This window comes from Bos taurus, chromosome 24 (genome assembly GCF_002263795.3).
Source record: "Bos taurus isolate L1 Dominette 01449 registration number 42190680 breed Hereford chromosome 24, ARS-UCD2.0, whole genome shotgun sequence".
NCBI lineage: Eukaryota > Metazoa > Chordata > Mammalia > Artiodactyla > Bovidae > Bos > Bos taurus.
In genome coordinates this window covers 32,532,908-32,557,850 of record NC_037351.1, presented here as the reverse complement: position 1 = coordinate 32,557,850, position 24,943 = coordinate 32,532,908, and the positions used below count along the sequence as shown (strand labels likewise).

General features: G+C 42.6%; 2 protein-coding genes across 28 annotated transcripts in view; one reads left to right on the top strand and one right to left on the bottom strand.

Annotated features, from left to right (window-relative positions):
• Positions 1 to 1,737: 1,737 nt before the first annotated feature.
• On the top strand, positions 1,738 to 21,041 carry CABYR (calcium binding tyrosine phosphorylation regulated). 12 transcript variants are annotated; one of them, XM_059880793.1, is made up of 6 exons: positions 1,738 to 4,300; positions 5,653 to 5,701; positions 6,599 to 6,771; positions 6,871 to 6,924; positions 16,037 to 17,208; positions 20,954 to 21,041. In XM_059880793.1, the coding sequence occupies exons 3-5, from the start codon at positions 6,624 to 6,626 to the stop codon at positions 17,197 to 17,199; spliced, it is 1,365 nt and encodes a 454-aa protein (XP_059736776.1). In that variant the 5' UTR covers positions 1,738 to 4,300; positions 5,653 to 5,701; positions 6,599 to 6,623; the 3' UTR covers positions 17,200 to 17,208; positions 20,954 to 21,041.
• Positions 21,042 to 21,355: 314 nt separating this feature from the next.
• Positions 21,356 to 24,943, bottom strand: part of OSBPL1A (oxysterol binding protein like 1A) — a 230,388-nt gene continuing 226,800 nt past the window's right edge. For all 16 annotated transcript variants that reach the window (XM_010818787.4, XM_024984539.2, XM_010818786.4 and 13 more), the window contains one exon: positions 21,356 to 22,583. In XM_010818787.4, coding sequence (XP_010817089.1) covers positions 22,481 to 22,583 — 103 coding nt within the window. In that variant the 3' untranslated portion in view covers positions 21,356 to 22,480. The remainder of the gene's footprint in view (positions 22,584 to 24,943) is intronic.

Genomic DNA, 24,943 nt, shown 5'->3' with positions numbered 1-24,943 from the left:
AGTAATAATAATATGTACCTCTGTGATTAATGTATTTAAGATTTTACTTTTATTGGGATAGGTATCTTTTTGATTTTAGCACATGATAGCTAAGTAAAGAATTATTACTTTCAGATGTCACAGAAAATTAGAATATTTATTGTCCCATATTGTGTAAGTCAATTATTTAGAGAATTTGCATTTTTATCTTTCTGCCAACTAAAATTGAAAGACAGCGTATACATGGTTTTTTAAAACACACACACACACACACACTCTTTCCTTTGCTATGTAAACTTTCCTAGTTGATTGCTTCCTTAAGCAGATTGTGGTGGCAAGTATTCAAATATGGATCCTTACCTATGAAGATACATGGTCACACAGTCACATTTTGTTTGTTACGTATTTTTTTTTTTTTTTGGTTTGGATGTTGTTTGTACATTTTATTTACATATTTTTTGGCCCCACCACTTGGCATGTGGGATCTTAGTTCCCTGACCAGGAACTGAACTCATGCCCCATATAGTGGAAGCTCAGAGTCTATCGCTGAGCCACCAGGGTTTTATTTTATAGAAAAAGTATTTTTAGGCCCAGATCCTCTCAAGAAAAGACATAGTTGGGGTGGGGGGAGGCTTGAACTTGAACTTAGGAAGAGGAAATACTTAGAAAATTTAGAAAAGTACAGGGAAGGGAGAACGAGAAAAGGGAAAGTTAGTTCCTAAAAGATGGGCTCCTTCAGTTAAAGTGAGCACAATTCACCCATTTGGCTAACTTGTGAAACTAGCAAGGGGGCTGAGTTCCTAGTTGATCAGGACATTCAATAGAAACAACATACTTGTAGCTTAGATGGACTCTGGAGTGGTTCTCAAGTTGTAGTTTTACAACTACAAAGAGATACTAATTCAATAGATTCTAAGTAGGGCTTGAGAAATCTATGCAGGTCAGGAAGCAACAGTTAGAACTGGACATGGAACAATAGACTGGTTCCAAATAGGAAAAGGAGTACGTCAAGGCTGTATATTGTCACCCTGCTTATTTAATTTATATGCAGAGTACATCTGAGAAATGCTGGGCTGGAGGAAGCACAAGCTGGAATCAAGATTGCCAGGAGAAATCTCAATAACCTCAGATATGCAGATGACACCACCCTATGGCAGAAAGTGAAGAGGATCTAAAAAGCCTCTTGATGAAAGTGAAAGAGGAGAGTGAAAAAGTTGGCCTAAAGCTCAACATTTAGAAAACTAAGATAATGGCATCCAGTCTCGTCACTTCATGGCAAATAGATGGGGAAACAGTGGCTGACTTTATTTTGGGGGGCTCAAAAATCACTGCAGATGGTGATTGCAGCCATGAAATTAAAGGACAGTTACTCCTTGGAAGGAAAGTTATGACCAACCTAGACAGCATATTAAAAAGAAGAGACATTGCTTTGTCCACAAAGGTCTGTCTAGTCAAGGCTCTGGTTTTTCCAGCAGTCATGTATGGATGTGAGAGTTGGACTATAAAGAAAGCTGAGCACTGAAGAATTGATGCTTTTGAACTATGGTGTTGGAGAAGACTCTTGAGAGTCCCTTGGACTGCAAGGAGGTCCAACCAGTCCATCCTAAAGCAGATCAGTCCTGGGTGTTCATTGGAAGGACTGATGTTGAAGCTGAAACTCCAATACTTTGGCCACCTGATGCAGAGAGCTGACTCATTGGAAAAGACCCTGATGCTGGGAAAGATTGAGGGCAGGAGGAGAAGGGGACGACAGAGGATGAGATGGTTGGATGGCATCACCGACTCAATGGACATGGGTTTGGGTAGACTCTGGGAGTTGGTGATGGACAGGGAGGCCTGGTGTGGTGCAGTTCATGGGGTCGCAAAGAATCAGACATGACTGAGCGACTGAACTGAAGTAGGGCTTAGGAAGACCTTTTTAACAGACTCCTAGGATAAGGCTAATGCAGATAGAATACATTAGAGAGAGATGGCCCTAGGTTATCATCTTTTGGTAAGTAGTAAATCAGAGAGTCAACTGTATGGCAGAGTTATACATATTATGGGGCTGCTGGAAAAAATGCTTCTAACCCTTTGGTTTTCTAAAGTAGGAGATTGCTGAGCTGAGTTTTAGAGGAGGAGAAAGATGCAGTCATGTGAAAATGACGGCTGGAAAGATGTCTCAGGCCTTGGACCTGATGAGCAAAGGCACAGAGTGACAAACGGCACGTGTCTTCAGGTCCAGTCTCTCGAGGGTCAATGGAAACCAGATGGTAAGATGAGATAGTTGCACAGGTCACAGCAAGAACCATGGACTTCTATGGAGTAAGGATTTGCAGCAGGGAGGGACGGGAAGCAATGAAGAACAAAGTAGGTTTGGATTTTAGTTAGATCCCCAGTGACTGAGAGAGATGAACACAAGGACAAGAAGATTGTAAAGCCACATCAGATCCCTAGGAGTTCTAGAAATCAAGCAGCACATAGAGGTTTTAAAATTTGTTAGGTGCTTTTGCTGTAACAGTTTGCTTTTCAGAGGAACTTGGACAGAACTTCCACATTGCAGAAATGTGGAAAAGTATATAGGCTTGCCTTCTGTGTTGCCGATTTAGCACAGTACATAACACCTAATCCGTGTTCAAGGTGACCGACCAAGTTTGGTTAGGCGACATAAGCATATGTCCCTCATTCCAAAAGTCACCATAAATGAGATATCTAATGTTTGTACTTGGGGTTCTTAGCCCAGAGTCATTACACTTTTGATAATTAAATATATTATAAACTAAACAAGTGGAAAGGAATCGTCCACTTTCATTTCACTTTTACTTACACTACAAAGTCAGGGGGAGGGGGGGCGAGGAGACAGCGATGAGAACCAAAAAGTGTACCACCTGCAGATCTATCATCACACTCAAGTCACACTAAAAGAGCATTTCTTCTTTTAAAACGTAATATTCATAAGAAGGGGCTTGTCTGCCACATAATAGGCACTCAGTAATAGGTAATGGACAAATTAATATCCTCATAAAGTGGTGTGTGCAGCATAGATGTAGGCCAGGGTTTTAACATCGCTTGTTACTGCAACGTGCTCTGGTAGTCTTCATTTTTTTCTCAAGTTAAAAAGTTTTGTCGGATATATGCCCTGATGATGTTATTTAATCGTTGATTTACAGTGATTCTTGTTGCTTTTTAAACGTGTGGAAATGGATTACAACGAAGGCTGCTTGGAATTTGACCATCATGACTCCGATGGTATAAATGCCCAGGACAAACATTAGAGCCCGAACGGGGTAAAAAAGCAGAGAGGGTATTTGAAGGAGTCAGTTTCACTTGGGTAAAAGGGAGCTAAAGTTACACACAGTCCTTATGGACTTGCAACCTGCAGCTGATGGTATGGTTTGCGAAGGATATACCATGCCTGAAGTATTGCAAGATCCGGAATTACGAGAAACAGGAAGATTCAGGATCAATGCCAGATTCTCTTTCAGCAGGCATGTGTCTTGAGAGGAGTGCTGTGCTGCATCCTATTATTGTACCAGTGTGTGTTGTGTACATCGGCAGAGTTTTTTTTTTTTTCAAAAAGGTGAGTAGAGAGCAGCAGAATAAGGGGGACGAGGGGAGAGTAGTGTGATGCAGTGACAGCCACACAAAACTGCCGTAAATCTGTTTTCTTCGAAGCTAGACCCAAAATGGAGAGCCTGTTACGGCATGGAGACTCCTGTTTCCTATGCTCCTGTGTATTCTGCTAGAAAAGGCAAAAACACTCCTCCCTGCTCCGAGGAGTTCCGACCTTTGTCTCTCTCGGCTTCCCATTGGCTGTGGCCGCTAAACTCCCGCCTCCTCCCGCGCCCGTTCAGAGCTTCAGGGAGGGCGGGGCTTTGTGACGTAGGCCTGACGTCCCCCAGGGGTATAAAAGACCCTGCAGGGAGCGCCGTCTCCTCCAGGAGCCGCCGGCAAGGGGGCAAGGAGGAAGCTCAGTAGAGCGTAGCCGAAAAGGAGAAGGTGGGGCGATTCTGGAGGAAAGCCCCCCCCGCCCCCACCCCCTTGCGGCTTGGCGGCCGTTAGGCCCTCGAGGCCTCTAGAGCGCGGTGTGGTTGCTGGAAGGTTCCTCTAGCGTCAGGAGAGTGGGAGGCTTGCGCGGAGGGGCGGGCCCACATCCGCCAGTGAGGCGGTCAGCGCCCTTGGGGCGGACTTGGGGGTCCGGGGTCCGGGTCGGCAGGTCCGCCACCGCCAAAGTAGTCGATGTGGAATTGGGACGCCTGCTCACCCAGGTCTCTCTGCCCTTTCCACCAAACCAACCAAACGGCAAAAACGAGCACCCTGCACAGTCTTTAGGGAGTGAGTGGTGGGTACCCTTGACGAACTGTGGCTCCGAAGCCCCCTACTCTCGCATCTTCAGCCAGAGGCGCGCCGTTCCTATTCAGGCGTTACTCCTCTGTCGGGGTAGGGGTTGTAAAATTTGTTGGTTTTAGACAAATACTGGTCAAATACCAGTTTGGGGAGAACTAATAAGCTGTCATTTTACACAACCCTCAACGGCCCTATGTGTGACTTTACCCGGTGATATAGGTACGATCCGTGTCACGGTCATTTCTCATCTTCAGGACGATTCTTTGTAAGGCACTGCATCGCAGGACGCACAATCCTTGGTCCTGGGGCGCTAAATACCCCGCATATTCGCGTGTGGTGGGGTGGGGGTGCTCTCCTCACAGTTGGTAGCACCAAGTGCTGACTATAGTTAGCTGTCGGGGTTCCTGGTAAGCCACTTTGAAACTCACACTGGGGTGCACAGGATATACTTTAAAAAATACATATATATGAAATGTACATGTGTCATCCATTTAATTACTATGTCCCTTAACATTCAGCATGTGGGCCTGCCAGAGATGCACCACTAGTTACTTTAAAGATGGTTTAATTCAGTGAAGCTCCTGTTAGATGAAACTCTTAATAGTAAGTTTTCATTAGGGGCTTGAATACAGTATTCTTAATTATGTTCTCAAAGAGTTTGCTTTGGCCAAAACATTTTTTTTTCTTGACCTTTGGTGCTATGCCACATTCAGTTCAGTTCAGTTGCTCAGTCGTGTCCGACTCTGACCCCGTGAATCCCAGCACGCCAGGCCTCCCTGTCCATCACCAACTCCCGGAGTTCACTCAAACTCACGTTCATCGAGTCGGTGATGCCCTCCAGCCATCTCATCCTCCGTCGTCCCCTTCTCCTCTTGCCCCCAATCCCTCCCAGCATCAGAGTCTTTTCCAATGAGTCAATTCTTCACATGAGGTGGCCAAAGTACTGGAGCTTCAGCTTCAGCATCATTCCTTCCAAAGAACACCCAGGGCTGATCTCTGTGGATCTCCTTGCAGTCCAAGGGACTCTCAAGGGTCTTCTCCAACACCACAGTTCAAAAGCATCAATTCTTCAGCACATTAGTTGCTTTTTATTAGAGGCTGGCCCCTTGTATAATGGCTATAACTGAACTGTGTCACTTACTCTATGAAACTCATTATTCTATTTACTACAGAGATATTGTTGAGGACCTGGTACATGATTACACTGTTCTCTTTATGAGGACCCATAGGAGAAATTTCTCCTGGGACTCATTGCCCAGAATAGCTGTGATTCTCCCAAGCATCTGATTTGTTTTTTAATCTCAGGAAACCTGATCATTTAACTCTTTATGATGTGATGGCTTCTAGGTAATTCAGAAGGCTGATCTGACAATCCATCTCTAGTGTAGGACCTAAGGTTTGTATTGGGATACTAACTTTACCTGTGGCTTAATCCTATTTTTCCTACCATAATTTTCCTCTTAACTACTGAACTGAGTTCCTTAAATATTTTATTGTTCTTTATGAGTATTCATAAGCCTTCTTAAAAGTTTTTAGAATGAAACAAAACACACACACACACTGACACAAGTTTAGGGTAGCAACCTCTGCAGCTTAGAGTTACACAGTAAAGGCTATGCAATGCCCTTGGTACCAGTTAAAAATCCAGAAAGCCAAGAGAAGGGAGAGAGGAAAACTAAGGTAGAGGTCAAGGGAAGATAGAAAAGAATGGATGGTGGTGGCTGGTATAATACCACAAGTAACTAATTTTAAAAACAAAGCTAAAATATATACACTTAAGGATGATCAGTGTGTCTGAGGATATACTTAGGAAAGTGCGGGGAAAATATTTTCTTGTAGAAATTTAATTTGTAATAACTCTATTTGATGAATGTACAGAAAAGCCAGTTCCCATGTGGTTTGGAAGGATGTTTCTTAGGCATAGATAAATGAGCTTAATTTATCTTTCTTGAAATTCTACTGCACAAAATACTTACTGAATTTTGTAAAAATAGGTTTTGTCTGGTTTTTGATCTTTGTTTTTAGTATCATTCTGGTGTTTCTGGCAGGGCTTTTCCCATGGATTTCTTTAACAGTACTCGATTGCTCATCTGCACATGATATGTTGTTGGTAGTATGGTTCTTTTTTTATTTTTCAAACTACCATTAAACAGTTTTTCTTGAATAAATACCTAGAAATCTGCACTAAAACTAATAATTTTAATAGATTTATTCTTAGAAACTATAGTTAACTCGTAACATTTTCAATAGTAAACTTCCATACTATTTATAAGACTGTTTTTCTTCATTGTAGTTGAGATTACAGACATCCCACCAGCATGATTTCTTCAAAGCCCAGACTTGTCGTACCTTATGGCCTCAAGACTCTGCTTGAGGGAGTTAGCAGAGCCATACTCAAAACCAATCCACCAAACATCACCCAGTTCGCAGCAGTTTATTTCAGAGAACTTATTCTCTTTAGAGAAGGTTTGTTACTGCTTTAGATTATACATTTGTTGCTTTGAACAAGAAAGTATTTTAAATTGGGAATTTTATGTATCTCATTTCCTGTTCTTATTTCTTCAGGACGTCCTTGTCTGGATATAAAAGATCTGGTTAAACAATTTCATCAGATTAAAGGTAAGTGCCATAAGTAGTAATAGTTTCATAAAAACCTAGTTATGAATTACTGTATCATGCCTAACATATGCTCCAACTTAAGAATGATATAAATACTGTTTAAATAATTACACTGATGTTTAATCACACTGATGCTTTATTTTTATTACTGAATCAGTTTTTCTTTAAGAAATCTGACACTTTGCAGGAAACCCTCAACTTTTGTTGGTACCATGAGATCTAGAAGGAAGGGTGTATAAACCCTTTCCAGTATGCCATCTTTGAACTGAATTTTGTAGTGGTAAAGACTCAAATTATAATGAGACACATTACTTAGGAATGTTGTGTATTCTCTTCTTGGAAGATTATTTTAATAGAAAAGGTTAGTCACATTTGTTTTTCACCTCCCCATGATGCTTTAAACTGCAGTCCATCTTGGAGGACAGGGCAGCAATTAGGTGTCATTAAACATACTTTTCATAGACAATTCAGATAAATTTTCCATATTACGTGGTCTCTGGCCTGTCTTTGCGATGTGAGGCTGTATATATCTGCTTACAGGAAAAAGTTGTTTTATATATATGTGTGTAAATGTCTATCTTATGTGAACATAACAATGGAACTGAGGATGGATGAACAGTGAGGAAATCAGAAGGGGAAAAATGTAAAAGGCAAAGTTTACATGATGAACATTTGGAAAGATCAATGAGCAAAAGAGTCTGTATTAGTTAAATCCCAAGAACAGGCACACGTCTAAAAGAATTGTAAGAAAAAGCTTTTGGAAGAATTCTGTGGAGAAAATGGTGACGAAATAACTAAATAATGCTCCATTGGCTGACCAACATTTTGGAATGACCATAGAGAAAAAAGGTAGGAACAGTGAGTTACATCCATGTTTATTCTCTGCTACTGATATTAATAGATAACTTAGCCAAGATAGGGAGAAATTAGGGATAAAACCTAGGAAAATGTAAAAATCCTGAGGGCTTGGACCTACAGTGAAAGAGACACCCAAAACAGAAAACAAGATTAGGAATCTCAAGAGTCAGCATTTCACAGGGTAGGGGAGTGAGTCGCCACTCAAATAGGAACGTTTTTATGTATCTTATTTCCTGTCTAGTCTGGCTGCTTCCCTGCAGGGTCCTGATGGTGTTCTCAGCTTACCATGGGAAACAGGTCTGGGATTTGCTTATAACCTTGAGGCTTCTAGGTGGCACCAGTGGTCAAGAACCTGTCTGCCAGTGCAGGAGATGTAAGAGACACAGGTTTGATCCCCGGGTTAGGAAGACCTTCTGGAGGAGAGACAGCAGGCAAAGTTGTTACGGCCTTTCTACTAGTTTATACCAGGAGCTGTTTGAGAGGACTGGCTGTGCAGGCTGGCTATGTTTGAGAATGGTGATAAAGTCAGTGAATCTTCATGGTGGCAGGTAACTAAGTGGTAGCCTTTGAGACTAACTTGTTTACTGAAGAGTTTATCCACCATTCAATTTAGGATATGGACTAAAGGGATGGATTTTGGTCCAGCAGGGATTAACATCTTTGAATCTCAGGTTCAAAATAAACAGACTGAACTAATGGAGCAGCTGTACTTCTGATGGAGGTTAAGGGGTAAGAGACACTGCTCTTTCTCTTCTAGAAACTATAGATATCAAGGAAATTGACAGAGCATGTACAGATAATCCTGGAAGCAAGCTCACAGTATGGCTGTAGAGACAGATTGCTCTTTAGACAGCAGAGCAAAAACAAATGTTGCTTATTCTAGTTTACCAGAGAGCGGGGGAAGGTAACACGAAGGTATGACCAGAAAAGTTCAATGTTACAGTCCAGTATCGATGTCTGCCTTTTATTGTCATCCCAAATGGCTTAATGGACTTCTTCATTATTATATATAGAATGCATAAATAATAAGGCCCTATTGTATAGCACAGGGAAGTATATTCAGTATTCTGTGATAAGCCACAATGGAAAATATAAAAATAGGTATATATGTAACTCAGTCACTTTGCTGTACAGCAGAAATTAACACCACATTGTAAATCAACTATACCTCTATTTAAAAAAAGACAACACCAGTTATTAAGACTTAATTATGTGGGGAAGAGCTAAATTGCCATCCCTAATGCACTGGTGTCCACTCATCTCCCAGATACCAGATGTATCCCCCAAAGTTATTTCCAAACTGGAGAGTTTGCTGCCTAGCAGCATTACTACCAAGCTGCCTGTACGCATGGCAAGTATGGTGATAGCTATGTCCTGTACAGACCGTTTGGTTCCAACACTTCAATCTGGGATTTTTCCTAGAAGGACCCCACTGTTGGTAGGCCTTGTCACAGGACCAGTACTGTTTACCTATCGCCCCACCGCCTTCAGAATTTCACGCAGAGTCAGGTGATGGAGAGAAAAGAACCAGATATGGGAGCAAACGTTTCTCACTTCTGTCATTTCTCATCTTTTCTCCCATTTTCCAGAGCCTGCCTCTATCCAGCCTCCACTCTAGCAAGTTTTTCACCCACGTGTGCTCATTCGCAAAGCTGCTCATGTAAAACCCTCTTTTGGATCCTCTTGACTTTTCTGCCATTTGATTAAAGAGGTCTCACTATGTATGAATCAGTGAGAGCGTTTCTGTGTGTCAGTCTTCTCAGGAGAATTTCCTCACTAATCTGCATGAGTCATTGAGGGGACTTGAGAAACTCAGGCACTATTTTAAGGCAAAACAGTTGTGTCAAGTTCTACCACTTAGTATATCTAGGAAAAGAAAGAAGGAGAATAGAATTTATTGACTACCTGTTTTGTCCTAGGCAAAAAAGTATGTTTTGTCAATTAAGACAACTGTATAAAATAGGTGACATCCTACAGTTTTACTCAAGAGAAATCTGATGCTTGGGAGTGAGTTGGTAACTTGTAAGTTTCTAAAATACTATTTGGTAGAGTTGGGATCTAAACTTAGATCTTCTTAGTAGCATGAAGATTTTCCTAGTAGTATGACTCTCTTTCCACAGTAGCCAGAGTAACATACCAGTAACATTCCTCTAGAAAAAAACTTTAATTTTTGAACTTGGAGCAAAATCTCAATTCTCTTTTCCCACATTATCTCCCACTTTTCACTTCTTCCTCCTGTCAGCTTCTTGTATGGAGCCTACAGCCCAGATTATACTAATTCTGACCTTGCCACCACTCCATGAAGAGGGCTGTGGTCTCTCCATCAGAGTGGCACCTTCCATCCTCCTAAGCCTAATTGAGTCTAGTTTCCGATGTTATTCCTGTCTTGACTTCCAACAGAGGCAGGAGATAGCCACTACTTTGGAAGAATCAAGAAGGCCTAGGCCACCAAGGTCCCTAACCGAGTTAGCCTGTTAACGAACTATTCTAACTGATTCTGGTCGGATGTTCTTGGTGTGGCCATAGAGTAGTAATTAGAGTCATGAACTGCTGCTGATCACTGAGCCCAATTTCAATTTTTATGTAGCATCACAGTAGTTATGTGTACCATTAAATATTGTTTTATGTAGTCATATTAGATATAATAATGTCTCCAGTTTCTTAAGCCCAATTCTATCTTTATGCCTTATAGAATTCATTACACATACTTGTAGCTTATCCACCTTTATTAAACAAAAAAGGAATCTCTATTTCAGGACTATCCATACCAAATTTTATGAGGCTTGGGTGTTCACTCTACATTTCTGGGCAGTATTTTCAAGTAAGGCTATACTGATTTCCTAAACAGAGATGAGTATTGTGTCAGAAGGAGTCTTTCATTTCTTGAAATTATGTGTTTGCCTAGGCAGGGTGGTAATTTGTACCAAGATAAGAATTTCATTAAGTTAAAAAACTGGAATGATTATCTGGCGATGTTGTTGGGAGTGGGGCTTAGGTCCTTCATGCTTTAATGCTGTGGTAAGATTAAGTATTTTGGTAGTAGTCTATACTAAAGAACGGAGAAGGCAATGGCACCCTACTCTAGTACTCTTGCCTGGAAAATCCCATGGACAGAGGAGCCTGGTAGGCTGCAGTCCATGGGGTCGCAAAGAGTCGGACACGACTGAGCGACTTCACTTTCACTTTTCACTTTCATGCACTGGAGAAGGAAATGGCAACCCACTCCAGTGTTCTTGCCTGGAGAATCCCAGGGATGGGGGAGCCTGGTGGGCTGCTGTCTATGGGGTTGCACAGAGTCGGACACGACTGAGGCAACTTAACAGCAGCTATACTAAAGATGGCAAATAAATCACTAGGAAAAAGGGTATAGTTGAGAATTGGGGTCAGATTGTCAAGACTAGGGACAGAAATACAGGGTCAGGATTAAGAGAGGAGAATGCTGGGCTGAGAAGCAGATAAGGAAAGCCATGCAAGCCAGGACAGCAAACCAGATGAGGTCAGGAACACAAGGAGAGGTCAGTATAAGAAGCAAGACCATCCTGGGCCTCATAAGCTAAGCATCTGACTCTGCTGGCCAGACACTTTGATAGCTCCCTGTCAATCCCAACTCTTCAGTGTTGTAGGTATATTTCTAAAAGATAATAAATTAGTATACCCCGGGTTTAGATTACCTCTATTTTTTCCTATTTGCTCTGTTGATCTCTACCCATTGAAGCATTAATTTGCTTTAGGGAAAAGGCAAATAGAGTCTGCAGCAAAGAATCCATTACTCGGTTCATAATTAAAAGGCTAAAACTTTGGAGTTGTATAGGAGCCTGTTTTTGTTGAGAGATTTTCTTGGAATTTTCAAAGGTGTTTTAAGACCTAGTGTTAACAGAATCAAGTTTTTACTTTAGATAAACCATAGAGGAGGCAGGAGAAAAGACAGGCTCAAAGGCCATTTCCTGCTGCATAGGAGAGGGAAATAGAAAGTCCTTGACAGTGGGATTGTGGTGCATGAGAAATGCCAGCTGAGGCAAACTGGCGATAAGGTAGGTAGAATTTCTGATCCGAATTCCCTGAGACCCAAGCAGGTGGCTTGTTCTCTGCATTCTTGTGCTGCCTAGAGAATGCATGCTCCTCAGAAGCTCACTGGGTAGCTCACTGGTAGCATGGTGCTGCATTGAGCACGTCACATGCTACATTCAAATCCTACACTATAACTGTCATGACCAGACCTTCAGTAAATATTGGCTGAATAAACCAACTGCATTTATGCACTGGATTGAAATACTGGAGGTCTTTCTCAGGTAGGCCTGGGAGAATATTTGTTTCCTATGGTCTGTCTGGCTTTTCGTGCATCCAAATGTGTTTAGATGTCTCAGAGTCCTGACTAGCAAGTAATCCAGATGGGAAAACTGAAGTGACTCAACCCTGCAGAGAGCTAAGTGCAGAATGTCCAAGCTGGGACTAAAATACTGTCAACTGGTCCTTAATTGCTAAAGACAACCAAATTATGAAGAATATCTTAGTCCTTCAGTGAAATAAGCACACAGGCCACACTTTCCACGAAGTAGAAGCGTGAGTAGTAAATACAGTGGAGTCAGAGAGCAGCATCCAGGTAGTATGCATTACGCTTCTACCTAGGTAACTAAGAGGCAGCAGAAAAGCACAGTGTGTGGGTCAGAGCCAGAGCTCAACCACAAGAGTTCACAAAACTTGAGCCCCATATTCACCATGGTAGCATTTTTCAAATTCATGTGCAGGAAAAGAGACCAAGCAGAAACTGGAAGTCACTCCAGGAAGAGAAAACAGCAGCAGAGTTTGGGGCTCCTGACGAGGCTGGGATCTAGACGACAGTACCAGAGAGGAGGCATTTGTGGAGAAGTGTTTCCCAAAAGTCTGCAAAGATACTTTCTTTGGTTATTTTGCCAACTCCTAAGGTGCTCATGTGTGGACTCTAAGGTTTGAGAAGGCTTAGCAGAGAACAGCTGCTGGAAGACTGAAAGCTAAGTAGGATTTTCACAAGTGGTACAGTGTTGGGGGGAGGCTTTGGAGTTTAGACTCAGCCAAAATGAAGAGACTTCTGGAAACTGGCAATTCAGTTGAGACCCCAGGAACATCACAGACTGGGAGTAAGACAATGTGCTAGGAGTAAGAACAAAGTGTAATATACCTACTTTGACAAAATATAAAAGGAAGTCTCAGGAGGATCATATTTGCCATTATTAGAACAAGATAATTAAAAGATAGAAAGCATGGATGAAAAGCTGGAGAACTTCCAACAGAGTAAGGCTCTAAAAACAACAACAACAGTTATTCTTATTAAACAGCTTTACTAGCAGAAGACAAAATTGGAAACTAAAAAACAGGGTAGTAGAAAATACCCAAATGGAAGCAAGAAGAAAAACAAGAGGACAGAGTGTAAGACATGTGTGGGACATGATCAAAAGGAGGGAAAAATGTGTAATTACAGTCAAAGGAGGAGAAAAGAGAGTAGATGAAAAAGTGGCGGAGAATTATCTAAGGCTGACTGATAGACATCAACTTACAGATTCAAAAAGTTTGAACACACGGCAGCATAAGGACAAAGAAAACGACACCTCAGTACATCATGGTCAGATTGCTGAAAGAGACAAAACCATGAGAACAGGAAGAGTAAAAAGGCATATTACTTTCAGGAGAATAATCGGACAAACAGCAGATTTCTTAACAGAAACTACAGAAGCCAAAAGACAATGAAATGACATCTCTAAAGTGCTGAAAGCAAAAATCTGCCAACCTAGAATGAATATATATATGCAGTGAATACATCCTTTAAAAATGAAAGAATACATTCTCAGGCAGACAAAAGCTAAGGTTACAAGTCAGCAATCTTTGGAATTGTTAAACAGACCTTTAAAACATTAGAATGTTTTACCTTCTGTAGTAATAGATAAACAGAAACTCAGTATAAATTCAAGTTACATATGTATAACTCATATGTATATATTTGTTAACATTCTCTTATGTATTCTAAACCAAACCTAGTGGTTAACCTAGTGCTTTACGTTTCAAAACCATTATTATAGCTTAAGGCATTTGATCTCAATGTGATGAAATATGACGTGTGTGTGTGTATATATATATAGACATATAGTATAATGGGGAAAAACATCCTGCATCTTATAACCAGATTAAGAAATAGCCAACTAATTTTAATCAAAGCGGATTTAAAGATAGGTTTATAATTTTTAATTTGATATTACATTTCAAAACTTTTAAAATAAGTGTTGATTTATTCTTTCCCCATTTATACATGATTCATCGTTTATAGAGTAACTTTTAGGTGAATGATTCTATTTAATCTCTACAAAGACTCAAGATCGTACAGACTAGGAGGCTGAAGCTCAGAACCATTGGCTTGGCCATTAAATCTATTCAGTCAGGACTGAGATCCAGACTTTCTCATGTACCTTTTTACAATGAGAAGTTGTGGGGAAGGCAGCAATGTCATAAATCCTCTGATGAGTTGTCATGATTCATAATTATATAATGCTTTACCTTTCCCACTCCAGTATTCTTGCCTGGAGAACGCCACGGACAGAGGAGCCCAGTGGGCTACAGTCCATAAGGTCACAAAGAGTCAGACACGACTGTGAGCTACTAACACTTACCTTTCCGGAACGGTGATTAACAGGGGACTTCCAAAGGCAAAAATAAGTGTAAGGATTAGTCTTAGATTTTTCAGGAATGATAAGCCTGTTTTAAAAGGGCACATGGCCTTCCCACAGTTGCTGAATTCCTGTAAGTGACATCTCCGACGGGTCCCATGCAGGCGATCTATGGACTTCAGTGATCCAATCTCAAAGCTGGTTGTGTTCTTGACAATGCTCATGGTAAATAAACGACTGCCAACTTTGGGATTGGAAGTCCCCATGAGGGAAAAGAGAGTTGCTGGCATAGAGTTGGTAGGTGAGTCTAGAGAGGAGTGGGCTTGGGTTTCATGGTGGCAGTGGGCGTCCTGACCTTGCCGTTGCCTTAAGGGTGGACTTGGGTGTCCGGCTGGAGGAGTCTGGGATTCCAGACACAGGAAGTTCACACTCATACGCCCTTTGTGAAAGATGGAAGCAGGGTAGAAGTCCTATGTCAACACCAAATAGAGGGCTCCTTCCTACCACTGGCTCAAAACTGACCACAGATAGAAAGCAGAGATCAGCTGCCATGGATGACCCACAGGAACAGTGAGAAAGGACCACCTGGGTCAGCGAGTCCCTGCCTGGCATCATCGATGAGAAACAGCAGGCTGCCCCCAGGGGCAAGAGTGTGGCAGAAGGGGCTGAGGGAGAACACTCAGGGCCAGGACTTAAACCCCAAGCACCTATTTCTTTACCATGAAGACTCGTTTCCAAAGTTTTGACTTGAAGCAAATATATTCTCCTGAGGCAAATTTAACTTTTCTTGCTGATTTCATGACATTAGGGAAATGCTTCTCCAAAGAGGTAATCCTGAGTAAAGTAGGCAGATGTGAAAACGTTTGAGTCCTGACTCAGGTGGTTAGACAAACGTGAGTGACAAGCACAATGTTGAGTCCAGAACATGATTTCACAGCAGTTTTCCAGCTCTGGGAGTTTCTGTATGTCATCAGTTGACTTGAGCTTGTGAGCCATGGTTATTTTCTTCCCCTCCAAGGACTCGCTGAGGCCCTCTTCCAGAGCTCTTTCTGCTGCTCTTGTCTGGGTCAGTGCTTCGGCCGCATCAGCCCACCTCGCCAGCAGGTGCTAGCATGTTTAGATAAGAATACATGACATTTCCTAATGTAAAAATATGCTATGGTAGCCCAGTTTTACAGTTTAGTAAATTGAACTTTATATACCAGTTTTCTTAGAGAATGCCTTTTAATATGACAGCATGTGTTTCATTTAAGTTATGAAGTGTTTTTTCCTTTCCCCAGTTTTCTGTGGAAGTTTGGATCAGGAGATTTTTTTCAGGGGTGTTTTCAGCTGATTTTTAGGCAGAGTTATGATCCAGCTGAAGGTGGTATCTGATTATTAGCTTTTGTCACTGTGCTACTTTAAGTAGTCCTTTATTTCTAAGGTAATGAACTGAGGTCTCTCTTCGGTAGATAAGGACAGGGGAGTTTCACTGCCCACACTTAAGTTACAGATGTTGGACAGTGAAACAGAACTTTCAAGGTTGCGTACATGACGACTTTGGTATGCTCAACCTGTGCTTCCTTTAAAATTCCTTTTTTGAGGACTATGTACTTACTAACTCATTTGACCTTCATTTTTAGTGGAGAAATGGTCGGAAGGAGCGGCCCAAGAGAAGAAAGCAGAATGTGTGAGAGAACCAGAAAGAACGTCTACCATTTCCCTAGAGCCTAAACGGATGGAGAAATCGACGGACACCGAGGAGGATAACATAGCAGCGCCGCTGTTCAGCAGCAAAACCACTCAGTTCCCGTCAGTCCAGGCTGACCTGTCCCCAGAGCCTGAGGATGCAGGTGAAGCACTCCGGGGCCCATCCAAACCGACCACCCCTAAGAACGCCACCCCACCATCGTCACCGTTGCCAGCAGCCGTCACTTCCGAGTTTGCCTATGTCCCTGCGGACCCCGCCCAGTTTGCTGCTCAGATGTTAGGTAATGTTCCATCTGTTCATTCTGATCAATCTGAAATTTTAATGGTGGATGTGGCAACAAGTATGCCTGGTATTTCCGAGGAGACGCTGAGCTCGAAGGCTGCTGAAGAGAACGTGGTGGCCCCTCCTAGTGTGTGTTCTGGCAAGCTGGTAGCAGAGCAGGTTGTGAGCGAAAAATCTGTCCATGTACGTGTGGGCAGTAAGGCTGAATCACCAACGGCTTCCTCATCCCCCTTGCAGGGTGAACAAGAACCTCCTGCTTGTGACCATGCTTCTGAGGTCCCTTTGCAGGCTGACATTGAGGTGACATCCACCATGCACATAGCTTCTATCTATAATGATGAGCCTGTAATCGAAGGAGTTACTTATGTTGAGCAGTTACCAGAACAAATAGTTATCCCCTTCTCTGATCACGTTGCTCGTCTTAAAGGCAAGGAGCAGTCACCACCACACAGTCCCATACTTGTAGTAGGCAAAACAGCCTCACGCGGGTCTGAAAAATCTGTGGGTTCCGCAAAATTTGTGCAGTTGGAGAGTACAAAATATGACTCCTCAGTCCATGTGGAGGCAGACGGCTCTACCAAAGCAGTGAGCTCTGAGAAATCTATGCACCTTGAAGTGGAGATCTTTGCGCTGGCCCCTGGCAGTGCTGGGCAGGAGTCCGGGGAAAACCCTGCGTCCCAGGAGACGGAGGTCAAACCCGCGCGCTCAGGGTCCGTAAGATCATCTAGTGGCCCCCAACCTCCTGTTCCAGAAGGTCTTTATGAACCAGAAATGGAACCAGAACGGGACGCAGCACCTTCCAACGAGGTTTGATGGAGCCAGGTAAGAAAATTACTTACAAAATTAAAAACTACACTTCTGGTGACATCTCTATTTCAGGTGACCATCTAGGTAGGCTCCCTGCAGACTGGTCAGAAGTCTTTCAATAGTACTGAAAATGCCAAACCTATTTAAATAAAGGCTTTGTTGTATTTGAGATTTTACTCTCATGAGATGAGTGATTTTAAAGTGACATAACCACTGCTTGGCCTCAAAATTTGGTCATCGAGTGCTCTTCTGTTGTTTGGACATACTGTGTCGCGAAAGATGTTCGAACCTGTTGTCAGGCACAAATGTGTTCATGTGATCTGGTTACAGCTACTGCAAAACTGTAATCACGGAGTGTTGGTTTGAAATTTCTCACTCGTGAACGTAAACGCGAAAGACAACAATGCATTTACCTAGGTGGTGGCGTTGGAAACATGGAAGAAATGGTGGTGTGTTTGACTGCTTTCGCGCTGAGGGAGAGCTCTGCAAGCTGGTCTGGGGGGCTGGTTGAGCACTGCCGTCTTGCCTGGGGGCTTCTCGCAGCGGAGGGAGCAGCTTCATAGCCAGATGGAAAGGGGAAAGGTCAAGGTGAAGTTCTGTCCCCCAGGGGAGCGGGGTGGTAGCGGCAGCAGGAAGGATGGACGTGTCAAGGCTGGCTGGCTTCCATCGTTACCCCAACAGGAGCCTAAATCAACCTGCTTGCTTGGCTGCTGAACTATCACTACCGCTCTCCTGTGACACAGACGCACATCTGACCTCCCATCTCGGTCTAGTTAATGGCCTTCAGTCCACCCGCCCTCCTACTTCATTCAGACGAGTGCCGCGATGCTTCTCCCTTGAGGTAGGTGGGACGTGCAGGAACCAACAGCCCCCCATTCCTTTTGCAGAAGCTCTCTCAATCATGACTCTTACCAGAGTCAGAATGATAAAGAGGTGTTACCACAGCAGGTGTTTAGAGATGAAATTGTCTGGCAGTGTGACGGGGACTCTGCACAGCTGGAAAGGCAGGGGGCAGCATTGGAGCGTAGCCTGTGGGGGCTGGCATTACACTTGTGGCCTAGGCAGCACTTCATCCCAAGTTACTGTTCTCAAGTGGCTTAACTGCTTCCAAAGCACTAAAGGTATTTCACAGACACCTGACGACTTCGCTTGTGCTTATCTTTAATTAGCTTCCAGAGGGGTCAGTTTCAGGAGCCTGAAAATGTAGCTTAATCGTGTGCATAGTGTCTTCTTCTTTTCTGAAGGAGGAAGAAAAAAAAAAACTGCACAAAGGCTATATGTTGCTCTTCTGTCCCATCTTCTGGGACTCAGTTCTCCACACCAGCACTGGCTTCAAGTAGACAACTCTAACCTGACATGATAGCATCCTTGGTGGAAGTGAATGGATAACACCCCAAGACCTTTTTTTTTTCTTTCCTTAAAGAGCCACTGAGAGAACATGCAGCCTTCTACTGCCACCTAGGACCTATAATTTCAAGCCTCGCCTAAGCCCGAGCAGTGCTCTAGATTATGAGTCCTAGATTATGTGGTGTTTTGTGTATGGTGACCAACTGGCAGGCGACGACAGTGCCTGCAAAGGGCCCGAGATAACTGATTATGTGATCAAAAGATGCCACCTAAGTGCTGAGTGCTGATTTCTTCTGTAAAGAGAAGAATCACTATGCAGATGCATTAACACTTTTTCCAGTGGCTTCACACGCTCTTCAGTTGATTCTTTTGGTGGAGCTGGAAGTGCTGACTCATTTCCTGAGGACCCTGGAGAAGCCAGGTCTAAAGTTCCTGGAAACAGCAGCTTAGAATGAGACTGCTCCTCAGCCACAACCCTAGTGTCCCCGCCACTCGCTATCAAAACACTGTTCTCATTTTCCAACTGTAGAGAATCTCTCTTCTTTCACATTACCAAACACAATTTATTTAGCCCTCTCTATAGCATGCTTTATGGCACATATTACTACAGCTGTTTGTTTATATGTAAAAAAAAAAAATTTAAGACATTTCTGTGCATAGCGCCTGATACAGAGACCAAACCTTTAACGCCTGCAAATTTTTTTTTTTTGTAGCGATAGCAGCAAGCGAAGCAGGACAACCACCACCATATTCTAACATGTGGACCCTTTATTGTCTAACTGATATGAATCAACAAAGCCGCCCATCACCGCCACCTGTACCTGGGCCTTTCCCCCAGGCGACCCTCTATCTTTCTAATCCTAAGGATCCACAGTTTCTGCAGCATCCACCGAAAGTTACTTCTCCAACTTATGTGATGATGGACGACAGCAAGAAGACCAGTGCCCCGCCTTTTATTTTAGTGGGCTCAAATGTTCAGGAAGCACAGGATTGGAAGCCTGTTCCTGGACATGCTGTTGTTTCCCAGTCAGAGGCCGTGAAGAGATATGCCACAGTGCAAGTGCCCATTGCTCTTCCTGCAGATCAGAAATTCCAGAAACACGTCCCCACCCCCCAGAATGCTAGTCCTCCTCCAAGTGGACAAGATGTGCCCAGACCAAAAAGCCCAGTTTTTCTTTCTGTTGCTTTCCCGGTAGAAGATGTAGCCAAAAAAGGTTCAGGATCTGGTGACAAACGTTCTCCCTTTGGAAGTTACGGTATTGCTGGAGAAATAACCGTGACTACTGCCCATGTTCGCAGAGCAGAAACTTAAAACTGGCAGGTAAATTCTCCTCCTCGTGTACCTGGGCCTTAACACGTTTGTGTGTGTTCTCAGCAATTTGATTTGTTGGCCTGTAGACAAAGGTACTTTAAGACAGCTGAATGCATGCCTCCCTGACGCCCAGTTACTACTCGCTGCGTGGCAGGCACATGGCACCAGGGACGCTCACCAAGGCTGTGGTGTCAGACGTGCACCAGTCAACCAACTCGTTTACCCTGGAATGCCTAGTCCTTTGTCTAGCCCTACAGAAGATGCCAAGGCGATGGAGTCACAGAAAGACAGTCTTATGTGGGCATTATAATCTAGTTGGCAGGTTTAAAGGGCGGGAAGGAGCAAGTTGGGCAGTTCTAGAGGGAGCACACTTAGGAGCACTCGGTCCATGTGCTAAGCGGGCTCCCTCGTACAGTGAGTATTCAGAGCAGAACAAAGAGGGTGGAGACACATTAGAGTGCTAAAAAAGCAGCGTTAACTGTAAATAGTTTTATCCTCACAAATCAGTACATTTTTCTTCAACCAGTACTTATTACCACATACAGCGTCAGTCTCTCCTCCCTGACGCGAGCACAGAGGTATTGATGCAGGCCTTTGTCTAATAGATGGGGTGTTCAGGTCCCAGTGTAAACGGACATGTGCCTAGGAGAAGCTGGTCATGCACGGAGCCCCCAGAGTCCAAAGGCAGGAAAGAACAGACGAGAGACCCTTAAGGTGAAGTCAGGTGGGAAGAGGGGACCTGCCTCCCAAATGAAAAGATGGGATTAAGAGTTCAGTGGGAAACCAGAAGACAGACAGCAGCTGAACCCCAGAAGCTCGATGTCAGTTAGAGGCAAGTTCAAGTGCATAATGACTATTTAAGGAGGCACTGTGTTCCAAATACCTTAGGACATTGACTTACTCACACCCTTTGTAGACTTCCAGTGGAACTGTCCAAATGGCTGTCTTGAGCATGAGATGCCAGGATATTTTAGTGCACAGGTAACATTAGTTATGAGCTTAGCAGAGCAGGAGCATAGGACTTGCATTTCTGATCATCCACTCATTTTACATGTTCAGTTGTCTGAGTAAACAATTTACTGTTTACATTATTCCTAACAGATGCCGAAAAGGACATTGTTTGAGTCGACGTTCAAGGTGGAGTCTGCCACCAAGCGTACTATATCAATAAACTTCATGCAAGCATAAAGCCTTGTCATCTTGCTTATTTTGTAACTTAGGGGATATAGAAACAACACAACCAGGTCTTAGGTACACACTGTAAAAAATATGTATTTCCACTCGAGCAGTTTGCTAGCAAGGTTCTCCAGTTAATCATTCCCTATCTGGCATTCACACCGAGTGAATACAGTGGCACCTTACTCTTCTACTGTACTTACCCAGAAGACACTCAGCGCAAACTCTGGCACCACAGGGACTTCTTTGTAAGGACATGCTTGACAATTCAGGATCACGCGAATTGCAATTATGAGTATATTTGAAAGTTTAAATGAAACCACACTGTTTAGAACATTCTAAAGCCTTTATTAGCATCAGGTAGATTATTTCATTATAACACTTGTTAACTTTGAGACAGCCATTGAAATAACTTACTGGCAGTTACCTAAGGCCCCTAGGAGCAAAATCTCAGTCTGGGGTTGGGTAGATAAATACCATGTGATTAATGTGCCCCAATTAAAGGGGCAAAGCTACTGTACAGTAGGTCTCCGTACATATCTTAAGTACACAGGTGCCTTGCAAACCTGAAATGCACAAGACCTCCTTTTATATAGTTTGATATTTATAATACATGAATACAACTGAGTTTCTCTGGTGGCATTTGCCACTGGAAGTTGAAGCATTTAAAAAGGTTTGTCATTATGTAATGATGGTGCCTAAAACCTCTATTTCTATGGTATTTTTGTGAATTGCTAGGTTTTATACATATTTTCAAACATACAATTCAAACACCTTTTTATTCTAATGACATTAATTATAGAAAATTGTAAAAGTAAATTCAGAGTACTAAAATAAGCAAATGAAATACCTTTTCCAGTTTCGAATTTTCAAATTAGGAATGTCTCTTCCGAACACTCTTTTTTTTTTTTTTCTTTTTAGGGATGGGAGGGGGAAAAATTGAGAGGATTAATGTAAAGAAAAGCCATCTTTTCAATGTAATCTTTACAAAATGACATACACCTCTATATTTGAGCATATAAACCTTGTATAGGAGAATTTTAAACATTTCAAAGTTAAATCTAAAACATTCAAGCATGACAGCATAAAAATATTCAAAATGATTTGGGTTACTATATAATTCCATAAAGCTAAAGTTACATTTAGGTATAAACCTTCGGTAAATATGGCAACAGCAACCATCAAAAGCATGTTTGCCAGCAGTTTCCCATACCTCTGTATAAAACAGTATTCCAAAGAAGCACGACCGGATAGCAGAATCACCCATTCTTCCTAAGACTTTCATCACTGGTATCACCCTATCCCCACTTCTGTTGGGTGAAGGGCAAGTTATCATGAGAGGGTTTTTTCCGTTTTTTTTAAAAGATGAGTAGAAACCAAGGAAGAAAATTTTAAAACATAGGTTTAAGACTTATCTGCAGATGAGTCAAAATGCCCCAACTTGTCTACATTTTAATAAATGTCAGGCAAATTGAAGTAGTTTCTGTCCCAGTAGCTGCCTGAATAAAGCCAGTCCTGGGCTCCGCTGTAGGGATTAGGGCCTTGATGGAACCACCTGTTAAGACAAGATTTACAGGGGAAACTGTTTGCAATCACAGGATCCTCACTGCTTCACCAGTTTGCAGACTCCCCTACTGCAGCGATTCACTTCATTCTGTGAGCTAGAGGTTTCCGAGAAGACTTAAGTGTTTTTAGAGAGCACTTATGTACAACAACAGGCTTCCCGGGTGGCTCAGTGGTAGAGAATCCGCCTGCCAGTGCAGAAGACGGGTTCAATCCCTGAGTCGGGAAGGTCCTCTGGAGGAGGAAATGGCAACCCACTCCAGGACAGAGAAGCCTGGTGGGCTACGTACAGTCCATGGGGGTTTCAAAGAGTCAGACATGACTGAGCATGCACCCAGTCGTGCTCAGAATATGTAAAACAATATTCTGAAATGTGTAGTAAGACCACTTGAAAGATAAGGATTTTCCATGGCATTCAGTAATGGTATCTAATTGTCCACTGCTTACCTTCCAGAATAAAGCAGCTTTTAAGCAATGAGGAATAAGGAATCAGGGTGAGGAGACTTTTACAGTCTACCTAAAGTAATAGGAAGATGCCTGATTCAGAGTAAATCTCCCCACCCCAAAATATTACTTCCATTTCACAAATGAGGAGCTCAATGTCAGAGAAGTTAAATAACTTGCCCAAGCTAACCATGATATCAAATAAGCCTTTTTAAAGACCATCATTTTCCAAATATCCTATGTTACACATAATCCACTGAAATTAATCTGGCCCACATCTTCCTGGGTCTCTTCTCCACACTAATGTAGATTTATAGGCTGCATCTAGCTTCTAACATTCTTACCCATCTGATCAAACTCTAGAAAGAGCTGCCCTAATTTTCTTGCCCTTTAAAAAACAATTCACCCATTTCCTAAATATTCCCAGCTTTCTTGAGGTAATGGAAATGCAAAATTACTTCTTCAAAAGGTTCAAATATGAATTTGTATAACATTTTCTAGTAAGATTCAGTTTTTCAGAGTAATATTTATAAAAATAGTTTCATGTCTGTCATTCTTTCCAAATAAATTGCCTCAAAAATATTTAACAATTAGAGTGAGGTTAGATAAATCCCAAGTGGTCCCTGTTAACCACTGCAGCAACATTAAAAGCCCTAAGACAGAAAACATGCTTTAGATTAGGTTAATTCCTTGAAGGCTGAGAAAGTAAATGCCCACTAGGCCCAAATTTCTAAATTATTACAGAAGTTATTTAGCTTTGGGGACTTTTCCCTAATTAAAAAATTTAAAAGTCAAATATCAATATCAAATATTTACCAAGATATGTGTTTCTCAAGACTTTGGTAACCATGCTGGAAATACTTTAAGGATTTTTCTTTGATCAAAGTCACAGAATTTTTGCCTAAATGAAGCATACAATTTCACTCCTTTTGGTCTCAAAAGTCCAAGCAATAAAAGCACTTTTGTAATCAGGTTTAACAAAATCCAAGCACTTCAGAAAATCGATCAAATCAAAATCAAGGTCATCAAAAATGACTCTAAAAATTAACCAAGCCTCAGGCCTGCACCACAGGACTTCCTCTATACAAAGTGGACAACGGGCAAGTCAAGTGCAGAGACCTCACAGAACAGGAGATTCATTCAATAGCAAAGGACTTTTTTGGGTTTACACATAAGCCACTGAAGGCCATGTCTGCAGGGCCTCCCTATGGGGAGCACTTGTTCTTGGGGAGAACTGGAACACAGCACAGAAGACAATCAGGTTTGAGGATCTGATACTAAGGACTAGAGTTTCCCTCAATGTCTGGTCTTCTCATTTCCAGCACTCAGGTCTGGAAACCTCTGCTGCTGTCAGCGTATCCCCTCCACAAACACAAAAGTCTATGCTGTCTTTCCAAAGTCAAACACTTGAGGCAAGCATGGGCAAAAGAAGAGGGGATGGGGAGATGTCTTTGTTGCCTTTTAGTCAATGTTTCTAAGAATCCATGAGTCTATGTCAGTAATGTGTGTTAGTCAATGACTGACGTGTGTGTGTGTAAGTCGCTCAGTCGTGTCCAACTCTTTGTGATTCCATGGCCTGCAGCCTGCCAGGCTCCTCTGTCCATGGAATTCTCCAGGCAAGAATACTGGAGTGGGTTGCCATTCCCTTCTTCTGGGTGTCTTCCTGACCCAGGGATCAAACTTGGGTCTCCTGAATTACAGGCAGATTCTTTACCATCTGAGCCACCAGGGAAGCCCCATGTCAATAATACAACATTCTATAATGTAATCAGTAACATAAGTGTTAAGTGTTAGTCACTCAGTCATGCCCGACTCTTTGCGACCCCACGGACTGCAGCCCTCCAGGCCTCTCTGTCCATGAGATTTTCCAGGCAAGGATACTGGAGTGGGTTGCTATTTCCTTCTCCA